Source organism: Onychomys torridus, unplaced genomic scaffold (assembly GCF_903995425.1).
Source record: "Onychomys torridus unplaced genomic scaffold, mOncTor1.1, whole genome shotgun sequence".
In the NCBI taxonomy this organism is placed as follows: domain Eukaryota; kingdom Metazoa; phylum Chordata; class Mammalia; order Rodentia; family Cricetidae; genus Onychomys; species Onychomys torridus.
The window spans coordinates 3,255-30,495 of NW_023412583.1; the positions used below are offsets into that span (position 1 = coordinate 3,255).

General features: G+C 39.2%; 1 gene segment (V, D, J or C); it reads right to left on the reverse strand.

Moving 5' to 3' along the window:
• Positions 1 to 13,998: 13,998 nt before the first annotated feature.
• LOC118575716 lies at positions 13,999 to 18,656 on the reverse strand (the record flags this gene model as incomplete). The annotated part of the segment is given in 3 exon segments: positions 13,999 to 14,104; positions 18,179 to 18,480; positions 18,602 to 18,656. Coding segments are annotated over 3 exon segments (463 nt in total), but the record flags the coding sequence as incomplete, so codon positions are not given.
• Positions 18,657 to 27,241: the final 8,585 nt, after the last annotated feature.

Below are 27,241 nucleotides of genomic sequence, written 5' to 3' on the forward strand. Positions count from 1 at the left end.
ATGCTGTGGTGATTTTAATGTAAGTGGCCCTCATAATAGCATAGGGAATGGAACTATTAGGAGGTGTGGTATTTGGAGTGAGTATAGCCTTATTGGAAGAAGTGTGTCACTGTAGGGAGGGGAGCTGTGAAGCATCCTATGCTCAAGATATGACAAAATGTATAAGTCTACTTCCTGTGGCCTTCACATCAGATATAGCCAGCACCATGGCTGCCTGCATGATGTCATGCTCCTCACCATGATGATAATGAAACTGGAACCTCTGAAACTAAGGGAAGCCCACAGCAATTAAAATGTTTCTTTGATTAGTGTTGCCATAGAAATGTATCTCTTCACAGACATAAAAACCTTAACTTAGACAGAAGGTGGTACCAGGTATTGGGTTATTGCTGTGACAGGCCTGACTATGTCTATGTTTTGAGAAATTTGGACACTGGTACTTTGGATTTGGAAAGCAGTAGCAAGCTTTAAGCACTGCTTAATGGGCCATACTAGTAGGAGCATGGAAGACAGTGGTGCTGAATATGATTTGATGAACTGTGGGGATCAAAGAGCCTTCAGGGAAGAATGTTAGTACATGGCCTAGAGAATTGGTCTTATGTTATTTTGGTGAAGAAAGTTGCTGCTGTTTTCCCTCATCTGAGGAGTCTGCCTGAGGCTAAAGTGAAGAGTTTTGGATTAATTTCCTTGGCAGAAGAACTCTCAAGACAGCCCAGTAGAGGCTCTGTCATGTGATTACTAGAGGTAACTCTAATGAAGAGTTACAATGAAAAGGGGCAAACTAAGCAAGGTAAATTACAAAATGTTAAGTTTAAGGAGAAAAGGAATACCAAAAAGTAGAATGGAACTGATTTATGTGTTCAAGGAGATAAACATATTAAGAAATGGATTAAAAGAAGTATTGATCTCAGGGCAAGATCCCAGCCAGTTAAGTTTCAAACTTGTGAAAAGGAACTAAAGAAAATCTTAGAGCCAGGTGTGCAAACCTATAATCCCAGCACTAGGAATGCAGAAGCTGGTGGATCTCCTGTTTGAGGGTAGCATGGTCTACAGAGCAAGTTTCAGGACAGCCAAGCCAAGGCAGTGAAGGACAGAAAGCTGGTTAATGTAACCAAACAAGGGAACCATGTCCTTGCCACATTAAGCAACAGAACTGGGCAGCTTTGACCATGTCTTTCTGGCTTTAGAGTAAAGGAAAGAAGAAAAAGTTTATGGAATTTGCCTCCATACCTAAAGAAAGATGCTGAAGCCAGGCATGTGTCATTGGTGTCCCTAAAAGGAGGCCTAGTAGAGAGGCCATTACATAAAGTTTCAAAGTTGACACATGGATTTCCTTAGAGAAACCAAGATGTTAGAGATAGCAAAGTTGTGGGAGACCAGCCAAGAAGAGATGCTAACAGGGAATCAGCCCAAGAGAAAGAAGCATGTTTCAATGAAGAAAGCTGAACAGAGTGAGGGATTTGAAAAGCATTTTTATATCAGACATGAAGTTGCAGAGTTTGGAGTTTGCTCCATTGGTATTCAGTCTTGCTTTGGTTCAGTATCTCCTCACTATGCTCCCTTCCCTATGTTTTAGAATGGTAATGTATATTCTGTGCTCTTATATGTTGGAAGTATTTGATCTGTGGTTTTTTTGTTTTGTTTTGTTTTGTTTTTGTTTGTTTGTTTCATTTTGATTTACGGGGGATTACAATTAAGAGATTGCATGAATCTCAGAAGAGACTTTGAACTTTGGAATTTGGACATTTAAACATTGTTGAGGCAGTGATAGACTATGGGGACTTTTAAAGTTTAACTAAATACATTTTGCCTTGTGCTATTGTTTCAAGTGTATGGAGACCAGAGGGTGGAATGTGGTAGTTTGAATGTAATTTGGCCCCCATAGTCTCATAGGGCGTGGATCTATTAGGAGGTGTAGCTTTGTTGGAGTATGTATGGCCTTGTTGGAGGAAGTATGCCACTGTGAGGGTAGGCTTTCAGATTTCCTATGCTCAGGATACTACTTACTGAGTGTGTCAGTCAGCTCCCTGCTGCCAGCATATCAAGATGTGGTCAGCACCACAGCTGCCTAAATACTGCCATACTCCCCACCATGATGATAATGGACTAATCCTCTGAAACTTTAAGCAAGCCACCCCAATTAAATATTTTCTTTATAAGAGTTACCCTGGTAATGGCGTCTCTTCACAGCAATAATAGCTCTAAATAAGACACATGCTAATTGTATTCACAGATTTGGTACCTATTCTAAAATGTAGTTCATTAACAACAAAAAGGGAAATTTATAAATCATAAAGAAGGCTCCAGAATTCACCTGTACAATACTCTTTCATCTTTGTCAGATTTAGCACCAGTACACAAATCCTTGTTCATTCTAATATCTCTCTCAGTCACTGATCTAAGCTCACAGGCCCATCCTGTAGCACAACAGCAGCCATCTCACATACTGACAGATTAAAAATGAGCAGTGATGGAGTCTCAGAGTCCACTCACCCTCCACAGTCACCTTCATCTTTCCTCTTTCTATAGAGGGCAGTGTTCTCAACCTGTGGATCATGAAACCCACAGGGGACATGTATCAGATATCCTGCATATCACGTATTTGCATTATGATTCATAAAAGTAGCAAAATTACAGTGATGAAATATCAACTAAATAATTTTATGGTTTAGGGTTACCACAACATGAGGAACTGTGTTAATAGGTCACAGCATTAGGACATTTGAGAAACACTCTTTTTATTATTCTTTAGAGATTTTCTGTTCATTTTGCATACCAACCACAGATTTCCCCTCTCCTCCCTTCTTCCACCCTCAGTTTTCTCCCTCAACCTACCCCCCATTCCCACTTTCTCCAAAGCAAGGTCTCCCCTGGGGAGTTACCAGAGCCTGGGACATTCAGTTGAGGCAGGTCCAAGACCCATCTCCCTACACCAAGGCTGTGAAAAGTGTCTCACCACAGGCACTAGGTTCCAAAAAAAACCAGCTCATGCACTAAGGACAGGTCCTGGTCCCACTTCCTGGGGGCCTCCTAAACTGTTCAAGCTAAATAACTATCTCGCTTATCCAGTGGGCCTAGTCCAGTACCATGGGGGCTCCTCAGCTATTGGTCCACAGTTCATGTGTTTCCACTAGTTTGTCTGGTCATCTCTGTACATTTTCCCATCATGATCTCAATGTCCCTAGCTTATAGAATCCCTCCTCTCTCTTATTGATTGGACTCCTGGAGCTTGGTCTGGCACCCAGCCATGGATCTCTGCATCTGTTTCCATTTAGTCACTGGATAAGGGCTCTCTGATTACAGTTAGGGTATTCAGGCTTCTGATCACCAGAGTAGGCCATTTCAGGCACCCTCTCTACTATTGCCAGTAGTTTAAGGCAAGGCCACCCTTGTTGATTCCTGGGAATTCCCTAGCACTCTGTTTCTCCCTGTTCCCATGATGTCTTCATTTATCATGGTATCTCTTTCCTTGCTCTCCCACTCTGTCCCTGTTCAAGTTCAAACCTCCTGTTCTCCTATGTTCTAATCCCTCATCCCTTGTCCTCCAATACCCCACCTCACCTCCAGTTTGCTCATGTAGATCTCCTCTATTTCTCCTTTGCTGTGTAATCCATGCATCAGGCTGCAGAGATGGCTCAACTGCTAAAGACTAGGCTCACAACCAAAAATATGAGAGATCCATTTTTATGGCTGGACTAGAAAATATCATCTTGAATGAGGTAACCTAGTCTCAGAAGGACAAACATAGTATGTACTCACTCATAAGTGGATACTAAATGGGAGGGAAGGGATGGCCAGACTGCAACCCACAACTCCAGAGAGGCTAGCTAACAGAACAAGACCCTAGGAGGGACACATGGATTACCCTGTGAAGGAGAAATGGATGAGATCTACAGAGTTGACTGGGTAGGGGGAGTGGCAGAGGTTCATGAGTGGGGGATGAGGACATAAGGAAATGGGAGGGTCAAGATGGAACAGGGACAGAGTGGGAGGGCAGGGAGGAAGATACCATGATAGATGAGGACATCATGGGATTAGGAAGAGGCAGGGTGCTGGGGAGGCTCTAAGGAATTCACAAGGTTGACCCAACTTGGTCTGCTGGCAGTGGTCCAGAGGGTGCCTGGACAGGTCTACTCTACTGACCAACCTAGCAAATAACCTAGCTGTCATCATAGAGCCTTTGTGCAGTGACAGATGGAGGCAGATACAGAGACCCATGGCCAGGCACCAGGCTGAGCTGCAGGAATCCAATTGATGAGAGAGAAGAGAGATACGGCAGGCAAAGGATGTTGAGATCGTGATGGGAAGAGATGACTAGCCACACTAGTGGAAGCCCATGAACTGTGGACTGGTGGCTGTGGAGCCCCCCATGGGACTGGACTAGGCCCTCTGGATATGGAAGGTGATTGTTTGGCGTGAACTGTTTGGGATGCATCCAGGCAAGGGGATTGGGATCTGTCCCTGGTGAATGGGCAGGCTTCTGGAATCCAATGCCTGTGGTGTGACACCTTGCACAGCTTTGGTGCAGTGGGAAGGGGCTTGGCCCTGCCTAGGCTCAGTTATCTGGGCTCTGCTGACTCCCCATGGGAGACCTCGATTTGGAGTATGTGGGGATGCAAGGTTGCTTGGGAAAGAGGGCTGGGAGGTGGGAGGAGGGAGGGAGGTCTATGGATAACACGTGGAGTGAGTAAAAAATTTCTTAATAAAGAAAATGAAAAAAATAAAAATATAAACTTAAAAAATAAAAATAATGCCTACATAATTGTTAAAATATATCAATAAACATACTATAATTTATTCTTTCCTTAAAAAAATAAGAGATCCATTTTTAAAGGGGATCCAAAGTATTAATAAAATACTCAGGAAAAAGACATGTAAACCTATTCTATGAAGTTGAACAAAGGAGTCCTAGTCAGTTAAGGGGAGATTAGAAATGAACTTTTATCCCAGACTTGTTGAGATGAGCTTCCAGGGGAAACAGTATGCAAATTTACAGGCTAATGCAACTATGTGGGAAGGGTCAAGGAGAACAAAATGACTGAAAATTTCATTGGTTCTTGTAGGAACCCTGGTACAGCCCATGCTTCTGAAGTGCTAGGCAAAAACGCTAATGGGGAGATTTGGTTCTGTGCAGAGAACACATTATCAGAGGTTCCTGCCACCCCTAGAAAATACCTGAGACATCACATGCGAAGGTATATAAACATAGTCAATATCCATGAGGGACATGTCTTCCATTTTTCGGGCCCATTACAGCTAATTATACAAAGGCACAGCACACACTCACACAAATATGGAAGGTAAAGTGTTTTATTCAACAACAGCATGGGTTTCAGGTCAGTAAAATGTGCCACATAACACGTTTAACCAGATTGTATGCTCAGAATTACTAACAAGTGTTAGAAATTGTGGTTCTCTGCCATCTAATAAAGTAAACTGAAAAGGTGCACTATGAAACCAATATTAGTAGTATTAAAAATAGTAATAATAAATAAATTTTAAAAACTTGACAGGAAGAAAAAAGTTCCTTACAAGGAATTAAGATAGGCTTTGCAAGGCAAGAGAAAAATGGATAAATTTTTATGTCTACAGATATATTCTTATGCCTACAAAATTACATGTATGACTTGCTGTAATCTTGTGAGTATCCTTGAAATGGTGGAAGCATTACAACTTTATCCACTGAAGGAAAAATGACAATACACACCATATGTGGAAGCCTGAGTTTCCACACAGATAAGGAGGATATGATTTAGATCCACTGTCATAAAACCATGAACATGCTGGCCTGTGAAGCAGGCCTCTTGCTGAAGTGTAAACTTATAACTCTGTTATCAAAGGAGCTATAACAATAACAATAAGCTTTGCCATGTAATTTGGTGTTTTGTGTTAGATTTTCTTGTGTCCCCTGGTTTCTTGCTTTCAGTTTTCCAGGCATTAATCAGAGAGGAAACATGGCCAAACTCTCACAGATGATGCCCAAATATGGTGAAGCATCTCTGAAAACATCAGGATATAAATAAGATGGAAAATTGCGCATAGGAAACTCCCAAGGATGCCAGGAATTCAACTAAGGGATGAAATGAAACTAGGCAGGAAGATTATTACATTTACTTGGTGCTGTTTTCCATAGGCCTGGAGTGTGCACACCTGAAGAAGTTTGCAAGAATACACACAAATATGTAAAGAAATATTAGTGACTCCCTCCCCAGGGCTCCTTGAGAGCTAAAAAGTGGCAGCAGGTATTCAAAGCCTTTTGATGTGTAACCTGTAAAAGTCTTGTCTCTTTGGAATCTTTTATCTTAGTGTTCAGCCAGTTCAAACCACTCCTGCCCTATTAGATTAATATGTAAATGTATTTGTCTCCTATGATATTAAAATTTTTTATTAATAAAAATTTTATATATTCATCAATATAATTACAGGTCATTCATTCTCCAAATACTCCCCCAGCCCTTTGTGGGTTGCTTACAAAGAATGTTCACACTAAAGGTAATCACTATCTCTGAGGCTCTTGCTAAAATATGAACTTTCTTTTTTCTTTTTCTTTTTTTTTTGGTTTTTTGAGACAGGGTTTCTCTGTGTATTTTTGTGCCTTTCCTGGAACTCGCTTTGTAGACCAGGCTGGCCTCGAACTCACAGAGATCTGTCTGGCTCTGCCTCCCAAGTGCTGGGATTAAAGGCATGCACCACCACCGCCCAGCATGAACTTTCTTAAGTTTTATAAAACCACAGGGTAGGATTAAAAAGCTGTAAAATTTTAAACAATAAATGTTTGTTAAAATTTACAACAAAGGTCACTAGTCCAAAGTACATGTAGGGGTGATATTTGGTATAGCAAGTATACAGTTTGGACTTAACTTTTGTTTAGAGAAATAAAATAAAGAGAAACAATAAAAATATATAAAAATGTTAAACATATATTAAATGTAAGAATGTATTCTGGGAAAATTTGCATAAGAAGGGATTTTCTTATATGATAAAATGACATTCTGTCTTCAAAATTAATTACATATGAGGACATAAACCATAAGTGTCAAGTCTCAAAAGACCTAAATAAAAGTTATACACATGTATTATATAGGATGAGTGTTAAAGATGATATAAGTTTTGGATTAGGATTTATAAATTCCTCAGGTTATAGTGACTTATTCATGATAATAAAACTGACTTAAAAACTGACTTTCATCTGCTGGACAGTGGTGGTGCATGCCTTTAATCTCATAATTTAGGAGGCAGAGACAGGCATATCTCTATGAGTTGAAAACCAGCTTGGTCTACAGAATAAGTTCCAGGACAGGCTCCAAAGCTACACAGAGAAACCCTGTCTCAAACACACACACACACACACACACACACACACACACACACACACACACACACACAAATATGTTTCATCTAAGTATTCACGTATGTCTTTGCTAACTTTGTTAAATTTTACCATTTCAAAATAACTAGTTGTACCCAAACTATGGGGAGACTAAGTATATACATTTTTACTCCTATAAATGGCTCCTTATATACCAGTTTTACTGTTTATCCACATAATTATATTCTTATGATAAAATAAACTACTTAATATAAAATACTATTAAATTAACTTAGAACTAGTGAAAATATACTACAAAAAGTTCAAGAAGATAAAATTTTCAGCTTCTTCATGAACTGTGTTTATGATTTAAAGTTTACTTTGAAGTGAAGACTAATCTTGTCTGTGGGTATATGTAAAAATGAATAAGCATTATGATAGTTTAGAAAATTAGTGGTTGCAGAGTCTTTTCCAATTAAAGATAACTTCTCTCGTGATGGCTAAAGAAACTCCGTTTTATGCTAGGCATCCATCTTGGAGACCTCTATCCATAAGTCTCTGCCTCCAGTACCTGGAAGATATGATACAATTAACTGCTTTTTGACTTCCGTAACCTGCTTAGGTAGACATCTGAAGACTATTTTATGGTCACCATGACTATGTAATCTTAGCAGAGAGGAACAGCTCTTGGCATTCTTGTGCAGACAATTCAAGTCTTCTTGTGGTTTTCTCCTTTAAAAATTGTTCCTTCCTTCAGCCCCTTCACATGGCAAGCTACAATTTGGCTCAGAGATTATGGTTCTGCTTGCAGCAATCAGCACATCCTTTAATTATAATTGGATTGAGTCTATGTTTTACCACTCCCAGGGATCACAAATTCAACAACACACTTTGCAATTGATAGAGCACAGCCATAAAGGATTGGAGGGAAGAAATGGAAGGGAGAAAATGTGCAATTAAATTATAATCTCAAAGGTAAACATCAGCCCCAGGGGTGGTGGTGCACACCTTTAATCCCAGCACTGGGAAGGGAGAGGCAGGCGGATCTCTCTGAGTTTGAGGCCAACCTGGACTACGAAGTGAGTTCCAGGAAAGTTGTGCAAAGATACACAGAGAAACGCTGTCTTGAAAAACAAAAACAAAAAGAAAAAAGTAAACATCAGCAACAAAAAAAATTAAAGATAAATTGCAAGGTAAGAAATCAATGACCCCAATTAAGAAATGGGCTATAGAGCTAAACAGAGAATTCTCAACAGAGGAAGCTCAAATGGCTGAAAGACATTTAAGGAATTGCTCAACATCCCTAATTTGATTTGTGAAATGCAAATCAAAACAACTCTGAGATACCACCTTACACCTGTCAGAATGGCTAAGATCAAATACACAGAAGACAGCTTATGCTGGAGAGGATGTGGAGCAAGGGGAACTCTCCTCCACTGCTGGTGGGAATGCAAGCTTGTACAGCCACTTTGGAAATCAATATGGCACTTCCTTAGAAAATTGGGAATCCATCTCCCCCAAGACCCAGCTATACCACTCTGGGGCATATATCCAAGGAACGCTCAATCATACCACAAGGGCATTTGCACAGCTATGTTCACATCAGCATTGTTTGTAATAGCCAGAACCTGGAAACAACCTAGATGCCCTTCAACTGAAGAATGGATAAAGAAAATATGGTACATATACACAATGGAGTACTACTCAGCAGAGAAAAACAATGACATCATGAGGTTTGCAGGCAAATGGATGGATCTAGAAAAATCTTCCTGAGTGAGGCAACCCAGACTCAGAAGGACAAACATGGTATGTACTCACTCATAGGAGGATATTAGATGTAAAACAAAGATGACTAGACTGCTACTCACAACTCCAGCGAGGCTACCTAGAAAACAGGACCCTAAGAAAAGATGCAAGGATCACCCAATGACAGAGAAATGGATGAGATCTACATGAACAACCTGGACATGGGTGGGGGTAATGAAGGGCAAGGTTCCAGGGAAAGAGAGCTTAGGGAAGCAGGAGATCCCAGCTAGATCAAGAACAGAAAGGAAGAACAAGGAGTAACAGACCATGATAAATGAAGACCATATGAGAACAGGAAGAAGCAAAGTGCTAGAGAGGTCCCCAGAAATCCACAATGACACATCCACTGTAGACTACTGGCAATGGTCGAGAGAAAGCCTGATCTGAGCTAGTCTGATGATCAGATGGCCAAACACCCTAACAGTCGTGATGGAACTCTCATTCAATAACTGATGGAAGTGGATGCAGAGATCCTCAGCCAGGCCCCAGGTGGAGCTCCAGGAGTCCAATTTTCTAGAGAGAGGAGGGATTTTAAAAGTGTGAATTGTTGAGACCTAGATTGGAAAAAAGCACAGGAACAAATAGCCATACTAATGGAAACACATGAACTATGAACCAACATCTGTGGAGCCCCCAACTGGATCAGGCCCCCTGGATAAGTGAGACAATTGAATACCCTGAACTGTTTGGGAGGCATCCAGGCTGTGGGACCATAACCTGTCCTTAGTGCATGACCTGGCTGTTTGGAACCTTGGGCTTACACAGGGACACTTTGCTCAGACTGGAAGGAGGGGACTGGACCTGCCTGTACTGAATCTACCAGGTTGAATTGAATCCCCAGGGGAGTCTCTGCCTTGGAGGAGATGGGAATGGAGGGGGGCACTGCAGGGAAGGCAGGGGCAGGGATGAGAGGGGGAGGACAGGGGAACCAATGGCTGATATGTAAAATTAAATTAAATTAAAAAAGTAGATGGTGCTTCCTCTGTTGTTAAGCCTGGGATTATTTCTGTATTTAATCAAAGATGATGAATATACTAGTGATTTTCTAAGAATAACCTTTGGAGTTATGAGAACACTCCATATTGGGTGATTTCTTCTTTATTTTCTGTTTCCCCTTGCTCATGAAAATAAAAGACTGAGGTTACCAAGGCAGAAGCAGAAGTGGTAGCAGAAGCTGCTTAGCAACTGCAGAAGCCTGAAGTGACCTGTCAGCTTGCACGAAAAAAGAAAAGAAAAGAAAAAAAAGAAATCAATGACCAGTGTTATATTTAGGAAGTGATCTCCTGTGCCAATGCATTCAAGACTAATTAATACTTTCTCTTCTATAAGGTTCAGTGTAACTGGTTTTATATTGAGGTCTTTGATCCACTTGGACTTGAGTTTTGTGCATGGTGACAGATATTGATCTATTTGCAATCTTCTACATGTTAATGTCCACTTAATAGGACCTCCTGAAACTAAGAAGCTTATGTAAGACAAAGGACACAGTAAAAAGACAAAACCACAGCCTACAGAATGCCAAAAGTTCTTCTTCATCAACCCCACATCTGACAGAGGACTGATCTCCAAAATATATGAAGAACTATAAAAACTAGACATTAAAATAATGAGCAATCCAATTAAAAAGTGGGCTATAGAGCTAAACAGAGAATTCTCAAAGGAAGAATTTCGAATTACCAAAAGACATTTAAGGAATTGCTCAGCATCCTTAGTCATCAGGGAGATGCAAATGAAAATGATTCTGAGATACCATGTTGCACCTATCAGAAGGGCTAAGATCAAAAACAATGATGACAGCTTATGTTGGAGAGGATGTGGAGCAAGGAGAACACTCCTTCACTGTTGGTGGAGTGCAAATATATACATCCACTTTGGAAATCAGTGTGGCAGTTTCAGAAAATCAGGAATCAAACTTCCTCAAGACCAAGCTATACCACTCTTGGGCATATACCCAAGGAATGCTCAATCATACCACAGGGACACATGCTCAACTATGTTCATAGCACCATTATTCGTAATAACCAGAACTTGGAAACAACCTAGATGCCCCTCAACTGAAGAATGGATTAAGAAAATATAGTACATATACACAATGGAGTACTACTAGCAGAGAAAAACAATGACTTCATAAAATTTCAGGCAATGGATGGAACTAGAAAAAAATCATCCTGAGTGAGGTAACCTAGACTCAAAAGGACAAACATGGTATGTACCCATTCATAAATGGATACTAGATGTAAAGTAAAGGATAACCAGACTGAAACTCACAACTTCAGAGAAGCTAGCTAACAAGGAAGACCCAAGGAGAGATGCATGGATCGCCCTAGGAACAGAATAGATGAGATCTCCATGAGTAAACTCGAGATGAAGGATGGGCAATGGAGGGTAGGGGATAGAGTATGAGAGCATAAGGGAATGGGATGGTTGTGCTGGAACATGTATGGAGTGGGAAAGCAATGAAAGAGATACCATGTTAGAAGGAGACATCATGAGGATAGAGAGAAACCAGGTGTTAGGGATGTTCCCAGGAATCCCCAAGGAAGACACCAGCTTGGACTACTAGAAATAGGGTGACTGAACTCAACTGGCTAACCCCAGTGATCAGATCAGTGAGTACTCTGTCATCACAGTGCTTTTCTCCAGTGACCGAGGGAAGCAGATGCAGAGATCCACAGCCAAACACCTGGCAGAGCTCCAGGGGTCCAGTCAAAGAGAAAGAAGAGGGATTGTATGACCAAGTGCATGAAGATCATGATGAGGAAACCTGCAGAGACAACCAAACCAAATTACTGGAAACTCATGAAAGTTGGATCAATGGCTGCAGAGCCTGCATGGGACTGGACTAGGCCCTCTGCATGGGGAGACAGTTGTGTAGTTCAATCTGCTTGGTGTGGTGATATTGTGTTCCCCAAAATATTGTACACCCTAATAAACTTATCTTGGATCAGAGAACAGAACAGCCACTAGATAGATAGGCCAGAAAATGGTGGCACACACACCTTTAATCCTGGCATTCCAGAGGGAGAAAACTGTCTGGAGCTCTGTGAATTCAAGGCCACACGGGAAATAGGGAGGCATGGTTACTCATGCCTTTAGTCCCAGGAAGTGATGGCAGAAAGCAAAAAGGTATTTAGGGTGTGAGGATGAGGAACTAGAGCTGGATAAGCTTTTAGGCTTTTAGCAGCAGTTCAACTGAGATACATTTGGATGAGAACTCAGAGGCTTCCAGTCTAAGGAAAAAGGTTTAGCTGAGGAATTGGAGAGGTGAGGAAGCTGTGGCTTGTTCTGCTTCTCCGATCTTTCAGCATTCACCCCAATACCTGGCTCCATGTTTGATTTTATTAATAAGACCTTCTAAGATTCATGCTACAGCTTGGGAGGCCTCCCCCCCCAGTAGGATCAGAATACATCCATGGTGCATGAGCAGGCTTTTCGGAGCCCACTACCTATGATGGAACACCTTGTGCAGCCATAATTCAGGAGGAAGGGCTTGGACTTGCCTGTTCCGGATATGTCTCCTCATGTGAGGTCTTGCCTTATTGTGGGGGGTATGAAGGGTGGTTGGGATGGGGAGGCTGGGGTGGGGGCGGGAGGAGAGAAGGGGAGATCATTGATCATTGTGTAAAATAAATGAAAAATTTTCTTAATAAAAAATTTTAAAAAAAGGAAATCAATGACCTTCATGGACACATGGAAGACTCATTCTTAGAATTTTTACCATTTATACACACTTATTTCACAAAGTGTATGAAGTTGTCAGTATTAGGGTGCCAAGAGTTCATTTATTCCCTAATCAATTTAAGCTATTGCAAATTGTATTTATAAATTTGAAACTCCAAATGCCAAAACTTAGCTCAGTGGTAGAGTGCTTGTCTAACATGCATATAATTCTGGCTCTGACTCAGTATCTCTCTCTATATATATATCTATCACACACACACACACACACACACATTCACAAGTCAACTTGAAAATGACCATTTAAGTGAAAATTCTTCATATGTTCTAAAATTCTATATAGCACACATAATTTTAACTTTTTCTTGCTATTATATCAAGCTATCACTCACAATTTATGAACTAATTTGTAAATATGGAATTTATAATTCAGTAAAAATAAAACTACAAAGTTCTGATGGTAGTTGTAAGAGGCTTTTTCTTTTGGACCACCAACCAGCTCCCAAATCATGAAATGGAACATCTTTTTAGTTATGCATGCTCAGCATTATGCTGGCTATTATTTTAATATTTCTCTTTATCTACCTTTTGCCTTGGGAATTTTTACCCTTCCTTCTTTCTGTAGAGATTACTTTCCTGATCTCTCTGTGTCTGACTGGCTGGCAGCTGCCTGGCTTCTAACTCCAGGCATGATCTTCTATTTTTCCCCAGATCTTCTTCTTTCATTCTTCCTCCTGAGCCGAGGTTTCTCCTCCTATTTATTTTCTCAGCACAGCAGCCCTACCTATCTTTCTCATTACTAGCTATTGGCCATTAGGTTTTTATTATATCAATCAGTTGCCTTAAACGGGCAAGGTGAAATAGCAACACATCTTGTCATAATTAAACAAATGCAGCAAAAACAAATGTAACACATTTTATGTCATTAACAAATGTAACATTAAAAAACGTGACAAACCTTTAAACAATTAAAGTAATACACCACAACATAAACAAATGTAACATATCTTTAGATGGTTAAAATAATATTCCACAACCATGTACCTCTAGAAATCACAGATTATAAAATAAAGTGTGTATAGGAACTCTCACTATGAAAGAGGCCCCCAAACCACAAAACAATACAGGGTATTCTCAATTTTCTTGCTTTCACACCAAACTAGGTCATATATACTATTTCTAAAGACACCAAACATTTTTGTTACCGAACTTATAGAAAAATGGTGGTGGAATTGAGCTGATAGTTTCATCCAGGCTTGGTAGCTTCCGTTCTGGAATCAAGTTCAGTTCTGTGAGTTGCTCTGCAAAGCTCTGATGGAGAAAACATTATCAGAAGTCATTCTAAACTGTGGACTTTATAACCTACAATCATGGGTATCTGTGCAGCAGGATAACTGGTATAATAATCAAAATCATGGGGCTAACTTAGAACTTTCTGGTTAGATCTGTGACCCACTTACTGGCAGAGACCTAGTGTCTGGTATCACAAATCCAGTCAAGAATTCATGGCTGAGGAAGTCATATGCCTTATGAGGTAACTTGCAACTGGTATTTTTCTGAATAACATGGTTTCAAATTGTTATCTCAATTGTTATGTTTGTACCTATAGATTAATGTTGCTGTCGGTCTTCATCAGAGAAACTCCTTTATGTAGTGTGTGGTACTTAATGTAAGAGGCTCACAGCTCTTGAAAGTGCTAGGAGTAACTATGGTGTGTTCATGCTTATCATCAATGGGATATGTATATTACACCTTCAGGCTCAAGGAACATCTCAGATAAGATGTTGGAAGAACTTAAGAACAAAAGGATCGCAAGGAACTATGTGAAACAGTGGACTCTGTACATGATCATTGAACTTGTGAGCTCACTGCTGTGGTTCCCTGAACAAGAATGGATCCATTAACATTTTATTAAGAATGGAGGAGAACTTGATGAGCTCCCACTCTTTAACGAAGAGGAAATTAACAGTTGATGGCTTTTAGAGAAGGTGGTGCCATTCTCTTCAGTATTATAGCTTTTACAGCCAGTATCCATTTGACAAGCTGCTATATTCAAGTACAAAAGACCCAATTTATGTTCAGGCAATCAAAGAAAAACGACTCACTAATTTTAAAAATAAAATAACAGTTGGCGGGTTTTTGTTGAGAATAAGAGTATTAGTGTTAGAGGGAAGATGAGTATTTGGAGTAAAAATAAAAGTATAAAAACTCATTTTGCTTTGAAATTCCCAAGTATATAGTAAATTAAAATAAAATAAAAATGAACAACATAGGCATTATATGGGACACCATTAAATGAATACAGAAATCATAGTTAATGAAGTTCTTTCTGAACACCCAGGTCCTGAAAGCTCAAAGGCACTCAGATAAATTCAATCCAAAACACTTGACTAAAGGATCAAATATCAGGGGAAAAATAAAACATGAAAAGAAAGAGAGATAAGACAGAGAGAAAGTGCTAACTTCCAATGAAGGGAATCCTACTAGACTAGATTTCTTAATAAGAATATAACAAGTAGTAGATTATTGGGTAATGAAGCAAAAATTAGCAAGAAATCAGAGCAAAATGTTCCCTGACAGCCCTCCCCAAATACAATTACCAGAAAAACTGCAGAAATGAAAGAAAAATAAGCACTCTCTAGAAACAAAAGAAAGATAATTTAACCTAAAACTTTGGAATATATATATATATATATATCTTTTCATGCAGAAATTATACCTCAGTGAAATTATATTTTCTCTTTTAGTATGTACATATATATGTATGTATGTATGTATGTATGTATTTATCTATCTATCTATTTTTTCATTTATTTATTTATTTATTCATTCATTCATTTATTTATTTATTTATTTATTATATGTTTGTATGGATGTGTGTATAGGCATGTTCATTCCATGGCACACAGGTACAGGAAAGAGGACAACTTGAAGTAGTCAGTCCTCACCTACCATGTTGATCAAGGGAAAACTCAAGTTGTTTTCCTTGTTGGCAAGAACATTTATTTGTTGAGACATCTCACCAGTTCTGTCAATGATATGATTTTAGTACCATATTTTGAAAGGAGAAAAAATTTCCAAGGGTTAAAATATACCAACAAATACACATTTTTTAAAGAAAAATTTCTTTCTCACAGATGGAGAGCTAGTAGTTGTGTGCAAGCACAAGAGTAAAAATCATGTTTTATGACTCATTAATGGAATATGGAGTCCAGGACAGCCTGTTATTACAGTCTGATGAAAACTCTTATCCTAGTTGTTTCTATCAGCTTGATACAATCTAGGGACATCTGGAAGAGGGAACTTCAATTGAGAAAATGTTTCTATCTGATTAACCTCTAGACAAATCTGTGGGGTATTGTCTTGATTAATCATGGATGTGAAAATGTTCACCTCAGTATCACCCCTGGAATGGTGACCCTGGGTGATATAGTAAGTCAAGCAGAGCAAACCATGACAATTAACCCAGTAACCATCACTCCTCCGCGTCCCCTGCTTCAGTTTCTGCCTCCTGGATCATGATCTGTATGAGTTCCTGACCTCAGTTCTATTCATGATGAACTATGATGTCAACTGTAAACTGACCTCCTTTCCTTGTCAAGTTGCTTTTGGTCATAGTGTTGATCACAATAGAAAACCATTTGGGGCAGTCCTCCAGTATTATCACATGGCTCCTATATCCAACCATTAGGATAGGCTTCTTAGGAGAAAGGGTCTCTTAGAAAACTAGGAAAGAATGAACAGGAGCAGTTTCATATTTTCTTCTTTTTTATTTTTAGGAAAACTCCCCATTATCAGTTTTTCTACATAAGAAAAACAAAATTCTGTTAGATTCTTGGTAAATTTGAATGAGAATCTCTACCCCTTATAAGCCACTGTATAATGTAGCCACATCAAAGGAGTCCAAATTCACAGAGAACTCCATCTAGGGGAACAAAAATTAGATCCACACTTTTAGTGCCTCACAATTAGTTATCTGTGAATGTGACTCCCAATTCCCTGAGTCTTCATTTGACAGTGGTCACTAGAGACTATGATGGAGGGTCAGAGCTACTCAGCAGAGTTAGACATCTGGTGTACCCTCACCATCTGAGGAGAACATGTTAATTCCTTGATGCTCAAACCCATGCTGGTCACTTTAACTGAATAAAACTTGACAATATTGTTAACTTCACATGGCTTAGAAGGACAGTCACTGAATTGCAACAATGATACCAGATGATACAAAGAGTAGTATTTAACTCTGGTAATTACTGGATAATTTAACCTGAAAGTACAAATTAATTAAAGCAAAAGCTAGCTAGCCTATACAATTTTAAATGTGAAAAATAAGAAGATCATGTTTTAAATATACATGCTTAATAACTTGATTTATTGTATAAATCATCTATTTTGTGCTTAGGACTCAAATAAAATGCTTAAAATATTTAAAGTGTTAGAAAATAAATGTATGACAAATAATTTGTTTGTTTGTTTTGTTTTTCTGGAGACAATGAGACATGGGCTGTCATCATATTAGTGATCTCCCTGCATCTGCCTCCCATTCTAGCAATTTAGGTATGTGCCACAATTTGTGGTTTTCTAATATTTTTAATTAATGATTTCCCTAATTGGATATTTTCCCAATTCCATTTTCCTTGGATATTTAATTATGCTATGGGATATCAACTCTTCAATAATACCACTTCTGGGGGCATGTTCAAAACAGAACTTTATTCCTTATAATTTCATGTAAACAAATCTACATTGCAATTCACACACTGAGATTGAAAGTCATATGAAGGTGGTTTAATTTTGTTAGATAATTATAAGTGGAACAGTGTACACAGGAGCCAGAAGAATCCTGTATGAAGTGCCGCAGACAGCTGAGTGTATCAACACTCACAGCTGCAATTTCAAGGCACAACAGAAGATCACAGTTAGGCAACTTCTCCTTTCTCTGACAAGTGTACTCTAGCTTTTCAAAGAAAACCAGGAATCCTTTCTGCTGTCAGCTTCTTTCAGTAACATTTCCCTGCCATTTAAATGCTGGTGCTTAGAAGCAAATTCATTGCATATAAATAATGTGTGCTTGGAATGTCCACAGAAGCTTCTACTCTTTTATAGAGTTCCCGATTGTGATACAACGCAGACTCTTCACATGGAATCACTGGCCTCTGTTAATGTAGAAAAGATATTGGCACTCTGTATGTCTCAAAAGGAAGAGGAAGGAAGATAGTTTAGGGTACAGAGAGGACTGTTTATCCTCTTATGAAACAAAAGCTGTCTCTCTGTGATTCTTCTTGAAAGTCTCATGACATCTGAGAAGCAGTTTCATGAGGAGGATCAGCTGAGGCAGCCTCTCACTTCTGCTTCCATAGAGGTTTATGTTATGACTTGTATCACTGTGGGAGGAAGATTCATACTCTGTTGACAGTAATAAGTGGCAATGTCTTCAGACTCCAGGCTGCCGATGGTGAGGGAATAATCTGCCCCAGACCCACTGCCACTGAACCTCGATGGGACTCCATCTGCCAAGCTATTTGAATAATAGATCAGGAGCTTAGGAGCTTTCCCTGGTTTCTGCTGGTACCAGTTTAAATAATTGCTAATGCCCTGACTGGACCGACAAGTGATAGTGACTCTGTCTCCTAGAGATGCAGAGAGGGAGGATGGAGACTGGGTCATCTGGATGTCACATCTGGCACCTAGGAATGGAGACATAATAAAGAGCCACATAGTTAAGCATGGTAAAAGAGGACCTCCTCTGAATGCCAGTCAACACTAATCACAGTGTAATAGTGAAATTCCCATTTAGTCCTTTTTCACCTGGTAACCAGAGCAACAGGAGCCCGAGGAGCTGAGCAGGGGCCCTCATGTCCATGCTGAGTCCTGACTGCAGTGACAACTGCACAGGGTGTGACTGGTATATGAAGAAGTCCGCAAGGCTGTGCAGTGAGTGCATGCAAATCACGGGGAACCAGTTACGATGGGCACAGCTGTAAGGCTTGCTCATCTCAATAACTGACCACAAGTCCTGTGTCCCCAAATGCTGAAGATCAGACCACACATATGCCTACAGAGAATGCATTTCTTTTTTAAAAGTTTTTTTAAATTTTTTTACTGTACATAAGCACTTTTTAAATGATATATTTCAAATATACATTAGCAGTAATATAGACAAGTATCTGATTATCAGTGAATATACAACAGAAGAGGGACTATTGAATTTTTAACTCACTCAAGTAATTCCTATGGATTAAAAAATACTGTATCAGGCCTGACAGTGGTGGCACACCCCTTTCATCCCAGCACTAAGGAGGCAGAAGCAGGTGGATCTCTGTGAGTTCTATGTCAGCCTGGTCTACAGAGCAAGTTCCAGTACAGGCACCAAAACTACACAGAGAAACTAAAAAGATATATATATATATATATATATAACTGTAATAAAACACAGCCCTAAAAATAGAATGTAATATAAAATTTGACCACAGGGACAAAATAGCATTTAAAGATAATTTGCTAAATTTTCTTGCATGCATTTATTATCTTTGAGGTTTGTTTATACTATGTTTCCTCCGTACTCCCTTTTCTCCCCATTCCAATTTGTCTCTCTTTTACCAACATGATGTTTGAATCTAGTAGCAGCTTCAGAGCAGCTCTCTAAACACTCATGGATATTGACAGGTGTTCTATAGAGAAGTTGAAGATGGGAGCTCTCACCTGGGAAATGAGATAAAATAAAATGATGCTGGTCCTAAGGTATTAGCACCAGACACACCTGGTCCTCACTCTCTTCTTTTCCTGGGGATCAGAGTTTGGCTGTGTGCTCTTGCTGTAAACCTCCCCTAGTCTTTAGAAACAGGTCCACTTCTCTCGTGTGGGCTCTGATTCCCTGCAGAGGCCCCGCCTTGCTGTTTGTCTCTGGTGCTGGTAATTAAATTCTCCCTGCAATATTCCACCATGCTATTTCCCTTGGTTTGTCAGTCCACAGCATGTATAATTGTTATAATAAATACCTTAAACCTCAGTCATTCATTTTAGTCTACTCTAAAACCATTCATGCTATACCCAAAACCTGAAAGGTTCATTCATATAGAAAGTTTCATTTCTAATTTGTGTCAAATGCACACAAGATTATATATATATATATATGTGTGTGTGTGTGTGTGTGTGTGTGTGTGTGTGTGTGTGTTTGTGTGTGTGTGTATACAATGATAAAATAAATGAGATTAATCATGTGATAGCTGTTGTTCTGATATCCACTTAATTCAATTAATATGATCATCTTCAGTTGCATTCCTGCAATCACAATAACTCCCTTTTCTTTATTGTTAAAAATCCATTTCTTTATTTGGATACAAAGAAAAGAGTAATTGTAAAACTTCTAGGAAAATAGATGTAACTGGAAAAGTTTGTATTGTGTAAGGTAATCTATAGAGCTATGAGCTTAATTTGAAGTACTGATGAATCTGAGAAACCATTGTGGTGGAGAAGGGAAAGGAAGATGCTAAGGGAGAGAGTGCACAGGTGACATGAAAGAGGAAAGGAAATAATAGACAGGCAGTGTGAAGTTTGGAGATGCATGGGGGGATGGGGATACAGAGAGAGTTGGAGAAGGGGAAAGTATCATTAAGAATGTTGTAAAAAAAAGAGCCATAAAATAACCTATTATTTAATAATTTTCATACATATTCTTACTAAAATAAAAGAGTTTAAGTAGAGTTAGCTTTCATCTGACATTATGCTCATTCCAGAGGCTATAGGTTGACAAATAACAATCCCTGAGCCAGGATTGGGATACTTCTCTTCAAGACATAGATCAGAGGTATAATGAAGACCCTCAAAACAGTGAGGGTGATTTGCATTGTTCTTGGTTGCTGCAGTGCTTTGAAAGAGAATGTAACCTGGAAGTTCAAGTGTTTGAATACTTGGTCCCCAGTTGCTCTCACTGTACATATTGTAGATGTATGTTTGCTGAAAAAATATGTTACTGTGGGTAAGCTTTGAAATCTCAAAGCTGTACATCATTTGATTTTTGTTCTTTACTTCCTACATGTAGTTAAAGAATTGAGCTCTCACCTGCTGTTCCAGCCACCATGCCTTCTCTCCACCACCATGGAATCTAACCTTGAACTGTAAGTCAAAATAAACCCTTTCTGTAAATTGCTTGTGGTCATGATGTTTATCACAAATATTGTATGCAAACTAAGACAGTTTCCAACCAGAGTCTTTTAGTGAGATGCCATTTCTATAGACACTACCAACATTTGTAAAAGGATGTGGAGCAATCAAGTCAGTATTGACAAGAGAGAAGGGAGACCCTGACGTTTACTTTTCCCTGTATAGAATGATGCAGAGGAGTGAAGAAAAACAAACATTCTTACCGAGCTATGTAACCTGTGTATATCAATAATGACATATATTAGTGCATCCTTCAGACCTCATTAGAGATGCTTCCTTTTACAGTGGATGGCGGAGGAGACAGAGACTCACAAATGGTTAAAGTGCCCAGAAAAACTTTTAGCACTTTGCTCAACAACAGATAGGAAATCTCTATGGTTTCTCATTTGCAAGGTTCACGGAACATTACAGAAGAGGAAGCAAATAGATCGTAAGAATGAAGGGTGTTTATTCTATTTTAATTTTTAAGAACTGTCTGTTTATTTCACTAGCCCATTAATGGATGAAGTTATTAGGTTTTTTATTGATTAATTGATTGGTTGTACTTTTAGTTCTTTGTTTATTTTAGATAATAATTCTTTATTGAATATGTAAATGCCACTTTTCGGAGGACTCAGCTACTCCTTAGTTTGAATATTTGAGCAACTTCCTCTTACAAAGTCTCAGAGAATCTCCTATTGCTACATAATGTGGGATCATATACTGTGTCCCAAGACTGGCTAATCAGCCTGTCTTCAATAAGCAAAATGGAATGTAAAAATCAGAAAATGAAAATTTTATTCAATGTGGCCACTTCGTAAAGTGGGACAATCAGCCAGGTGGTGGTGGTGTACGCCTGTAATCCCAGCACTCGGGAGGCAGAGGCAGGCAGATCTCCGTGAGTTCCAGGCCAGCCTGGGCTACCAAGTGAGTTCCAGGAAAGGCACAAAGCTACACAAAGAAACCCTGTCTCAAAAAACAAAACAAAACAAAACAAAACAAAAGTGAGACAATTATACCCATTGAACTATGTGAGTCTTGTGAAGTCCTGAAATGAGATTAAAGGTTATAAACTGGAAGAAAAAAAAAAAACTATGCATACTAAATGGTTCTGCTCAAGATGTGGTCCTGTCTACTATTGTTCCTAACTGATTGCACTTTTAGCATCCAAGCTGCTTCCACTCCTTCTCCCAGCATGCATTTTCCTGAAACCCCCTCTCCTGAGGTTAATTGTTGCAATAGCTGAAAATCAAAGGAAAACACGTGTCTCTTAAGTATATCTTCATCCATGTTGCCTGCACCATGTTGTACCCAAAACAAGGAACTTATGAGACAGCTTCATCTCTTCAAGCAGGGAGGTTTTTGTATAAGGCTGTGTCACTGTGGGAGGATACTCTAGAGCTTGCTGACAGTAATAAACACCCACATCCTCAGGCCTCCACTCTACTGATCTTTAGAGTGAAGTCTGTTCCTGACCCACTGCCACTGAACCTGTTTGGGACTCCTGAGGCAAGAGTAGACATCCAATAGATCAGGAGCTGAGGAGACTGGCCTGGTCTCTGCAGGTACCAATTCAAGTAAGTTTTGCCATTGCTATGTAGAAGACTCTTACTAGACCTGCAGGAGATGGAAGCTGACTCTCCAAGAGTGGCAGGATTGGAGAGTGCAGGCTGGGTCTTCACATTATCCCCACTTGCTCCTGAAATAACAGAAATGAAAGGTTATGTACAAACAAAATAATACTATAAAATAATTTTTCCTCCCTGTATTTTCTATTTGCTGTGTTTTTTACCTTTTATTTATATTCTAAAAATTTTAACATGAAATACCTCTGTAGAGAGAGCATAGAGACTCCTTAGAAATCACCCACACCATCTTCATTGGTACTTGGCAGAATTGCCACAAGAGCACAGGTCCTCCTCCGTTCACCCACTAAACTTCACAAGCACATTCCTGGAGAATCAACCTGGCAATCTCACACATGTACAGAACATGCATCAGCATTAGTGGGGCCCTGAAAACCCCATTCCCCCTACAATCTCCTTCTTCATCTTTCTTTCTCCTTACCAGAGATCCAGAACACAAGCAGTCCCAGGAGCTGAGAAGCACACCTCATTCTGAGAACTTGGTTTGAAGAGTCCTGAATAACCAAGGCAGAAAGAAGGGCTAGCTTTTGTCCTAAACCTGAAAGGAGAGGTCCTCCCTAAGGAGCAATAAATATGCAAATCATGAGCTGTGTGAAAAGAACCAAGAGACAGAAAGGACCACTCTTAAGAGTGAAGACATAGGACAGAGGCAGGAGGATCTCTGTGAGTTCAAGGCCAGCCTGGGCTACAGAATGAGTTCTAGAAAAGGCACCAAAGCTACACAGAGAAAGCCTGTCAAAAAAATAAAAAAAAAGAAGAAGAAGAAGAGACCAAAGATGTCTCCTATGTTTGCAGAAAAATGGATACATTCCTGATGCCTATAGCAGGGGACAGATGGACTCCACTGTGAAAGCTTAGATCTGTGTGAATGGAAACATACATGGTCTAAATGCCCAAGATAGCACCAAAGTACCAAAGCAATCTTTTCAACATTCTTTGTTTTTACTAATGTTTTCAGCATAGCATCTTCCTGTCTAAGACTATCTTTTTTTGTATGTTTGTTTTAGTTTTGCCAGAACCTGATAAAGAAAACTAAAGAGACAAGTAATCTTCATTTCTACATAACAAAGGACTCTCTCATGGCCATTTACCACAGCTATTTTGAAACATAAAAGAAGGAAAAGAAGGAATGAAGTTATGAAAACACACAAGTAATTCTCAATAGAATTTGTTACTTAGTCAAATCTTGGTTAGATGAACAGAATTTCTAGCATTTAGTTACAGGACTCAAATAGACACACACAATAATCTATGAGCTAATTCAGTTTGAAGATTTGAATACAGTTTGGACATATTAGACCTTGAGAAAATGGTACAAATTATCTGAGACTTAGGTACTGAGGGCTTAGTTTAAGAATATGTGTTCAAATCTATGTAGTGTTGTCTTTTAGAAATCTGTATAATTGTAAATTATATGTTTATTATTAAAAAAGGCAAGAGTGTATGCCTCTAAATTGCTGTAGAAAACAAGTTTCATCACATATTAGAAACTTTGAGGAATGGAAAGAGGACACATCACACATGGGTCAGTGAGCTTTTACTTGCTATTTTCAGTCTGGTCTGGAAGCTTGTTTTTTCTTTGATAATTTCAAACATGTGTACAATAAAATACAATTATATCTCTCCCCCATTTTCTTTTCTTTCTCCTTTATTCCAAGACAGGGTTTCACTGTGTAGCTTTGTGCCTTTCCTGTAACTAACTCTGTATCACAGGCTGGCCTCACAGAGATCTGCCTGCCTCTGCCTCCCCAGTACTGGGATTAGAGGCTTGTGCTGCCTCCACCACCACCCAGGTCTCTTCCCCATTTTCTACCTCCATGTGGTTTTCCAATACCTCACCCTCCTCTCATATTTTCCCTTTTTGTTTTGTTGTTTCTTAATAACCTATTAGGTCCAATTATGTTATCTTCCATATGGTCATGGGAGTAGGCCTCAACACTGGATCATGGGAAACCTACAAGTAGCCACACCCTAAAAAATAATGAATCTCCCACCCCAACATCATTCTACTACCAGGAGATTCTCAGAAATGGATGAAGGCTGGAGAGCACTTCTTAAATCTATGCCTAAATTTTGGTTTCCTTGATCTTGTGCAGGTAAGAACAGCAGCTGTGACTATATGATGTTGGTATTTACTAAATGGTTGTGCTGGCAAATTGCTTTTTGAAAATTTACATTTATATCCAGATTTTAATTGTTGACAACCCTAATCAAAGAAGCTTCTTTTTGCAATGGGTGGCAGTCAATGCAGAGATAAGTGAGCATTCATAGTGTTGACAACAGGAGACTGAGAGCCAGGCTCTAGCCGTCATGTCTTTAATCACCAACAATCTTCCACACATGCATATCACACAGCCAGCAGACATTTTTGTTGACAATAGAGATTCGTATCTCATACTATACATTTCAACCATTGTTTCCTCTTTCTCCACTCCTTCTAGCTCCCGCACATTCCCTCTCTCCCAGATCTAATCCCTCTCCTTTTCCTCTTCAGAAAAGAACAGATCCTTAAGAGACAACATCCAAATAAGACAAAACAAGGTACAGTAAGACAAGGTGAAAACCCTCATATCAAGGGGGACAAAGAATTGCAAAAGGAGGAAAAGAGTCTTAAGCATAGGAAAAAGAGATAGAGATACACCTGCTCCAACAGTTCGGAGTCCTACAAAAACACTAAGCTGACGTCTGTAACATATATGCAGAGGACCTGGTGCAGACCCATGCATGCCCCACACCTGTTAGCCCATGAGAGCCCTGCTTAGTTGATTCAGTGGGCCATGTTCTCTTAATGCCCTCCATCCCCTCTGACTTCTGCAGTCTTCTCTCTCCCTCTTCCATGGGACTTCCTAATTTTAGGGGCAGGTCCCTCTTCAATGGATACCTCCAATTTAGTCTCTATGTATGCACATCTTCATACAAAAATACTGCTTTCATTTAACTCCTGCCATATCATTTTTATAACTGGAAAATGTAAAAGAAGTTTACAAAAGAAATAAAATAGCTTTGAATAAGATAAAGATTTTTCTGTGTAGAATGTTCAATAGTGAAGGTTTTTCACATAACAAAGGAGGAAGGAAAATCTCCAAAGTGGTGGAGATTCATGGAGACAATGGGGGAGTTAGTCCTTAGGAGGCAATGAGAGGAGTAGATCTGAGCTGCCATCAGATATCAGGACCAATAATTACAATTAATTTTTACTTAATCTTTTAAATGGGCATGGGGGCATGGGGGAAGAGTAAGAATGTATTTCAAAGCACTTGAGGATAGACTATGAATGTAGTGAGGAGGATACAACTGTCATTTTGCTCCATCCTTCCTCAACATGAGTGAACAAACAAGATAATGAACTCGATTTTTTTCTAAGTAGTTTTCTCGCACTTGAAGCCATTCTATGAAAAAATTCTCTGGGAGTTTTTCCTATGGCCATTAATACAGTGTCATTTCATAAACATGTTTATTCACCTTGGTACAAAAATGTATTTAAATAAAACAAAAGAACAAATGCAGTTGAGAACTGGTTGTAACTTTTCACATACAAATATGGTAGCATCTGTAAGTAGATGGCATCAACTCTAATATAAATATTCAAGCCCAATGCTCAGATGAAGCTTAGGAATTATCATTACATGAATAAGTACTCAAGAACATGAAGGAAAACCCTTTTTTGTTCTCTTAAAACTCTTAAAAGTATAATGTTCCTGACATATTGGAATTCTGAGTTAAAAGGGAAGATCATAATGCAGTTTTATATCTCAGGGAGATGAGGGAGAACACATTCTAACAACTTGGGGATTGTGGGAGCCAAAGATTCCAGCTTGTGGTTTGTTTCCAGGCTTGAGAATCAGAGTTTATGTTTTTCCTCAAAGCTGCATAATAAGGTGCAAAGGCATGTTTACCCAGTGTCTTACATTTCATGACCTAATCAGAAACTACTTTGACACAGGACATGGATACCAGTTGTTTTGAATGGTCTACACTTTGCTGTACCTTGTGCTTTGATCTTGAAATGTGGGGGTCATTTTCCTCTCTTCTTTCTAGTGCATAAAAATCCCATTAGAAATACACTGAGGCTAATGAATATTGACCCAAGACCCTCCTGGAGCTATTCCATATTTCTCTCTGTCTATGTCTGTATTTCTTCCTATTATTTCTCAATTCCTCTTTCCCCACTTCAAGAGACACTTTGATAGGTTGGGGCTGGATCCCAACACTGGGGCCCTGATAATTGATCAATGGAAGATACTCAGTTTTAGGGGCAGCTTGTTCTACCACATTTCATATGTAAATCATCACCTAAAACAAGAGGTTCTTTCATCTCTCAAATCCATAGTCACTGATTAGTTATCTTCTTTCTCAATTTTTGGGCAAGAGTCTTTCATTTGCCAATAGAAATTTCTTGATTTAAGTATGCTTAGTCCTAAAGTACTATACTACTCCCTAGACTTTCAACATAGGACTCTGCGTTCATTGAACTTGCTAAGTAAGAGTGACACTACTGACTATAAAATAATGTTGTATATGTCTATTGCAACTATATCATTTCCATGAGATACACTACCACAAAGGCCTTTTAGAAGATTTCTAGATAATGGCTCTGGAAAGGACAAAATGTGTAAAACTGTGGAAGGAAGAAATATATTTATTTTCAAAATATATCCAC